Source organism: Coregonus clupeaformis, chromosome 15 (assembly GCF_020615455.1).
Source record: "Coregonus clupeaformis isolate EN_2021a chromosome 15, ASM2061545v1, whole genome shotgun sequence".
Classification (NCBI taxonomy): domain Eukaryota; kingdom Metazoa; phylum Chordata; class Actinopteri; order Salmoniformes; family Salmonidae; genus Coregonus; species Coregonus clupeaformis.
In genome coordinates, this window is record NC_059206.1 from 5,180,015 (window position 1) to 5,187,336 (window position 7,322).

General features: G+C 44.3%; 1 protein-coding gene across 1 annotated transcript in view; it reads left to right on the forward strand.

The window, feature by feature from the left end:
* LOC121586005 (glutamate receptor ionotropic, kainate 2) overlaps positions 1 to 7,322 on the forward strand; it is a 132,066-nt gene that overhangs the window by 23,474 nt on the left and 101,270 nt on the right. Inside the window, exon 4 of the mRNA XM_045225346.1 lies at positions 1,057 to 1,238. Within this exon, the coding sequence (XP_045081281.1) occupies positions 1,057 to 1,238 (182 nt within the window). The remainder of the gene's footprint in view (positions 1 to 1,056; positions 1,239 to 7,322) is intronic.

Here is a 7,322-nt window from a genome sequence, read left to right on the forward strand (position 1 = left end):
GAACAGACTATTGAATGGACTTACAGAAGGACTGACTGAATTCTTCAGCCATAGTGGCTCTCTGTCTTATATCTCTATGTAGGAATTGAAATGTTAGCTCAATGACATGCTAGCTGTTCCCATAGACTTCCAGTCATTGAGCCAACGACTATCCATTTTAAAGCATGTATCTGCAGAAATATATATATCATGTAAATCATTGTTTTTGCAGCGGTGGAAAGAATTTAGCAGCGGTGCTAAATGAACATAGGGGAAGCACTGTAGACAGATCGATAATGAGTGTGAATTCAATGTATCAGTGATGAATGATGAAAGTCAGGTGGAGTATTGATAGATGTCTTTTTGGTTTCCTTTTCAAAGGGGAATGCATACTGTTGTGATCCGTTTTCTTCTGGCATCAAGGTCTGTGGTACTGGCTCTGGTAAGATACAGTGTGGCGCCAGAAAAAAACAGAGCTTTGAGAGATAAATAGATGGTGGTGGTAGAACAGGAGGGATACAGACAAATATGAAGAAATAAGGAAGTGGAATGAAATGTGCGATAGTGCAAAGAAGGGAGAGAAAGCAAGAGGGAGAGGAGGAGGATGGAAGAGACAATTTGACAGAGGGATGGATTTCATTAAAATTGGAATGACATTAGACATCTATTCATGGAGCTTCCTTATCTACTACTAATTAAAACGAAGGTAGTCAAATGAATACAGAGTATAACTTCAATTACCATAGATACATGTATGTATTTTTGTACAGAGTTTAAGTTCAATGTTCTGATTCAATTGTGAAATAACAAATAACACTGTCATAAATTTCATTAATGTAAGGAAAGAAAGGTAGTGTTTTATGTCACACGATCTGTGAATACAGAGTATAACTTCAATTACCATAGATACATATTTGTAGTTTCTCTTTGGAAAATGGGGACCCTGCACGGTTTGTAACAGCAACGGAACTAACTCTCTCTCACACACAAACACGCACACACACACACACAAACACACACACACACACACACACACACACTTACTCCTTTTTTTGTCTCTTTGTGTTTCCTCTCAAGGTCTTATTCGGTTACAGGAGCTCATAAAGGCTCCGTCTCGCTACAACATCCGCTTGAAGATCCGCCAGTTGCCAGCAGACACCAAGGACGCCAAGCCTCTCCTCAAGGAGATGAAGAGAGGGAAGGAGTTCCACGTCATCTTCGACTGTGGCCATGAAATGGTTGCCGGGATCCTAAAACAGGTGTGTGTGAGGAGGGGATATTATGTGTGTCTGTGTTTGTGGGTGCATGATTGATAAGTCCCAATCCCCAGTCAATTCAGACAAGTTTTGTCAAACTGGGTGCAAAAGTTATTTTCTGTACATTTCCTTGAAAGAAGGAATGTCCTTTAAGGTCCTTTTAGTCATGCAGGATATCAGCTACACTTGAAACAGAAAGAGAGTATGTTTTATACTGACTCATTTAAAAACATTCATATTCCTCCTCCTACTTCCAGATGTATCAAATACTAAAGATAACATGATTCAACCTAGTAATCACTCTTTCTCCCTCACTCTCTCCCGCTTGGCTTTTTTAATAAATGTGGTAGCTGGTGATTGGTTATGAAGGTCAAGGACACCTATCATTAGCTAGTGTCTTGTGAGCTTCTCCCTGGTAATGGGGGGTAATTAAGGACTTTTCTCTCATTACAAGACATCCGCTTGACTCAGTGAGTGAAGGATTCCTCTCCTCATTTTACTCTGAGACGACAGTCCTGATATCCTTTAGAGCTGCAGTTCCATCTCCTACTGTACAATAAACAACTGGTGGTAGTTTATCATTCATAGTGCCATTGTGGGTCTGCATGCTAAATATCCAGCTTCAAATACTTCATAAGTTAACCTCTATAGGCCTACCTCTACAGTTGATATGCAGTTGGACGAATGCTCATGATATGCAGGTGCTAAAAGATCATTTTGCTTCTGATCCCTAAACGACGAGATTAAAATTACTGCAGATTTCCCCAATCCCTCTGTGGTGTCCATGGATATAGTGCAGTGTATAATAGGGTTGAAGATATCTGATTGGCTAAGAAACACAGAACTCCATCACGTCCATTCAATAAAGAGGAACATTTAAATGTTGTCATCTTATTGGAAAAGGAAATACAATCATTTACATTCTGCACCGTTATTGGCTATGTAACCTCAATGGTCGGTGGTAATGCTAGCTGCATTATTGGTGAGTAGATTAGAGTATTTTCAACCCACCTGGATACTTACCGTACCCACCTGACAACGGCAGCAATTACTGGCCTGACCCTTTCCCATTTAATCACTTTCCATTTCCCTACACAATCATCATCTGTGATTCCTAATGGTTTAGCGAAGCTGTCAGAGAACTGCAGCACGACTCACCTGTCCCAGCTGCCTGGGAGACCAAGCCACATTTATATCGCTTAAATAGGGTGGGCACTCAGCCAAAGTCCCTAACAGACACACACAGAGTAGACTCACAATATAATGCTGCCATAACAGGGGCTTATTTTTCAAATGGCCTTGTGAGATGTTCACCTATAAGACATAATGTCCCTATAACAGGTGATATTGCGATATAGAGGTGAGGAGTCTGTAATTCTGTTAGCAAAACATGGCCGCCCCTGATCAGACCAAGGTAATGACCACAGTCATCTGTCTGTCTGCAGTGATATCATCAAAATTCAGATAGAGTGAGGGAAAGAGAGAGAGACACAGAGAGAGAGAGAGAGAGAGAGAGAGAGAGAGAGAGAGAGAGAGAGAGAGAGAGAGAGAGAGAGAGAGAGAGAGAGAAAGAGAGAAAGAGAGAAGAGAGAGAGAGAGAGAGAGAGAGAGAGAGAGAGAGAAAGAGAGAAAGAGAGAAAGAGAGAGAGAGAGAAAGAGAGAGAGAGAGAGAGAGAGTTTGAGTTTTAAATAATCTTTATTGGGTCTGGGAGCCCACCACACAAATACTCATACAAAACCGTATTTACACATCAATTAAAAACACAACTCCAATTCCTCCTCCACAGTAACTGAACACAACAGCGTCTGAATGCCCCATATACTCATGAACAGATCAATATTGTTGACCAGTTTGTAATAGGCAAACTCAATTCTCAATCTTGCTGCCACCATTCCCTCCAGCATTCCCACCACATCCACAGACCCCTGTCCCCGAATACTGTTCTTTCGGGTCTTCCATATGGCTAATTTTGCTGCCCCTAACACAAAATTAAGCAACAAAACTACAGCTTTCTGACTAAACCTGTACTTTGGCCCCAATATGTACAGTTGGGAAGAGAAAACCTCTCCCAGCGCTGAGAACCAGTTAGTGATCAGGTCAATCATCCCGACCAACCTGGGACACTGTAAAAAACAGATGTGCCAGAGTTTCAGGTTCAGCACAGAATGGACACTCCTCCCCAACAGTAGGATCCAGGTGTACCAGATACATGTTGGTGGCTATGGCTCCATGTATTATCCTCCATTGGAGGTCAGCTGTCCTCTCTTATCAATAGGCAGTTTGCATAGTGTTCGCCAGCGGCCTTTTGGGGAGGCACCTGGACCAAGCACACCCGCCCACCTCGTCGATTTTACCCCTTCCAGGGAAGAGGCATGGGACACCTTTACACATGTTCTGTACATGGCCTTCTTTCCCACCTCCTTGAACTCCCCCAGCTCCGGGGTATCGAAGGAAAGCAGCATCCCCACGTCCTCCTCGAATGCCCCCGCCGCAGCACTAACAATCAGTGCAGGGAACACATAATCCAGACCCTCCTTCCACCGATCAGAATTGGAGGTGTCAGTCACATACTGCAGATGAAGTACTGGCAAGGAATCACAGACCTCAGCGACGACCTTCCTCAGTAGGCGAGACGATCGGATCCCCGCTCTTTCTCCCAGCTCCTCCAACGACCTATTCCTGTTCCACATCAGATGACCCAGCTTAGTACACCCCATGCCTAACAGGCATGAACGTAGGCTAGCTGGAACCCAGAACACGGGACTGGATGGCAGTGTTGTGAAAAAGAGGCTCTTCAAAAGCCACATCCCTGGTGGCGTGCAGGCCTTACGGGACTTGACCAGAACTCTCCAAGCCTGCATAACAGACTCATAGAATGGAGTCAGGCCAGGCAACTCACCCCCTCCAGCTTTAAGAGGAAAAGATGCTTGTCTAAGCCCAAACAGCCCGCTCTCCTCATCAATGCGTAGGCTGTGTCAACCCAGCTAGAACCGTCACTGTACAACAGTCTCTGGGCTGCTTGAAGCCGGAAAGCCATGATCCTGGAAGAAATGTCCACCAGGCCTTGCCCACCCTCGTGCAGTGGCAGGTACAGGGCTGAAGCTTTAATCCAATGTTGTCCAGACCAGAAGAAGTTGACAAGGGTCCTCTGAAGCTCTTGTATCAGACCCTTTGGTGGCTGTAAAATCATTAGTCTGTGCCACAGGGTAGAGGCAGCTAGGTTATTAGCTACCAGTACCCTTCCCCTATAAGACAGCTGGGGCAGCACCCATTTCCATCTTGACAGTCTGGCACACACTTTCTCCACTACACCCTCCCAGTTCTTTTTCTGAAAGACATCGGAGCCTAGAAAAACCCCCCAAAGTCTTCATCCCATCTCTGCCCCACTGAAGCCCCCCTGGTAACCGTGGAGCGGACCCCATCTGAAGCTGGCCTGCCCACAGCGCTTACTCTTTCCCCAATTGACTCTAGCTGAGGAGGCCCCTCATACACCTTTAAGGCGTCTGAGAGAACCCTAACATCCTCATCCCCTGTAATAAAAACTGTCACGTCATCTGCATACGCAGACAGTGCTATCGTGGGACCCTTCATTACACCTGGCACAGAGAAACCAGTAAGCTTCGCTCTTAAAAAGCAAAGCATTGGTTCAATCGCCAGACTGTATAACTGCCCTGAAATTGGGCATCCCTGCCTGATGCCCCTTTGGACAGGGATGGGACAACTCAAACCACCCCCACCTTCACCATACACGAGGCCCCAGCATACAGTAACTTCATCCAAGACAAAAAAACATCCCCAACCCCAAAGGCTTTCATTGTTTTAAACAAGTACTGGTGGTCCACACGATCAAAAGCCTTCTCCTGATCCAAAGAAAGTAAACCCACATTTACATCAGACAGTTTACAAATGTCCAAAACATCTCTTATTAGAAACAAGTTGTCAACAATAGAGCGATCAGGTACACAGTAGGACTGGTCCTTGTGGACCAACAATCCCAGATACTCTTTCAACCTGTTTGAGAGACATTTAGAAACAATTTTATATTCTGCACACAGCAAAGCAACAGGTCTCCAATTTTTATGAGAGCCAAATCCCTCTTTTTGGCAACAGTGAAAGTACCGCACGTTGACAAGATACAGGAAGAGAGCCCTCATGAAAAGATTCACACACCACTTCATAAAAAATCCTCCCCAATAGACCCCCCAAAAGTGCTTGTAAAACTCAGATGGTAAACCATCAATGCCAGGGGGCTCGGCCTGTTGAGAGCTGCATAACTGCTGTGGACAGCTCTTGCAGTGTAATGTCAGAGTCCAATGCAACTCTTTGCTCAGGTCCCAATTGAGGAAGACCGTGTAACAACTGTTCAGTACACAGAGAGTCACAATCCTCCGCCTTATAGAGGGCAGAATAGAAATCCACGGCATGTTGACGCATTTCACTGTCATCCGTGGTCACCTTCCCATCAGGGAGACGAAGGCAGACCATCTGTTTACGTTGCAATGTCGACTGTCCTAGGTAAAAAAAAAAAGCACTAGGAGCATCCATATCCTTGAGGGAAGCGAAACGAGACCTAATCAAGGCACCCTTCACTCTTTCATGCAGAAACGACCTCAATTCATGTTTCTTGTCCTGTAAGTTCATGACTAGTCCGGGGTCATTCTGAGTGAGCAACTTCAATTCAATAGATTTAATGTTCTGCTCAAGGGCCCTGATAGTCTCTTTAACTTCAATTCGAGACAGAGCAGTATACTGTTGACAAAATAATCGTATTTGGGCCTTCCCAACCTCCCACCATTGTCTCAAGGACTCAAAATTCCCTTTTGTAACCCTCCATTTTTCCCAAAACAACAAAAACCTTTCACAAAACATGACATCATGTAACAATTTAACATTAAAATACCAATAAGATGATGACCTTCGTGGACAGGACAAGTGAATATCAACAGTGACAATATGGTGATCAGAGAAACCCACAGGAGTAATGTCACACCTTCCCACCCTACTACAGTATTGCTCAGATACATACAACCTGTCTAACCTTGCTGCACTGACATGACCTTCATTAACTTTTAGCCATGTGTACTGCCTAACTTTTGCATTCCTTACTCTCCACACATCAGAAAGCTCAAACTCAGTTAATAGACCAGACAGACAAATTGCTGACCGCAGGTGAGGTTCTTCAGCGGTGCGATCAACAGTAAAATCCACTGTACAGTTCCAGTCCCCCTAAAACCATACACCCCTCTTGGTCACACTGTCTTAAGGTTTCTTTATTTTATCAAAAACAACAATACGCTCTGTACCCTCATTAGGTGCATAAACATTCAAAAAAACAAACAAAAACCCCATAACATTCACCTTGACCAATAAAACCCGACCCTTGACAATCTCTGTTGTAGATACCACAGTCACCCCTAAGCCTGAAGAAAACAAGATTGCCACCCCAGCACTGAAATTAGTACCATGACTGAGTATATGCTGCCCCTCCCACCACATACCCCAGTCAGCCGCATTTTCCTCATCACTATGTGTCTCCTGTAGGAAAACTACATTAAGCCTTTTCTGTTTTATTACTTCTAATACCCAAGCCCTCTTATTCCTGTCCCTTCCTCCATTAATGTTGAGAGAACCTACCCTTAGTACCTCCATATAGAAAAGACAAAGGAAAAGCAGAAGATACCACAGAGAAAACCAGACAAAGAGAATAGAACACCCTATGAGGCATAATCATCATCATTATTTAAATTTTTCTTAACCTGACCACGTTTCCCACCACCCTTTGCTGCTGCAACAGCAGTAACAAATTTCCTCAAGCGAAACCGCTTCTTCTCACTCAACTGGTCTAACCCCACCGTCTTCTGTAACATCACCGCTGACCTCACAAACTTATCAACATCAAAATAATCTGCCAATTTGACAGATTTCCCAAAAGTCTGATCCAGAAACCCTTTTACCTCCTCTAGATCGTAAATTGAGTCCTCACCAGCTGATACCGTATCAAGAGAGATATCCATATCCATATCCTTCTCCTGATCCTCCTCAACTGAGGCCACAGACCACTGACTCCCTCTACCACATCCCCTTTT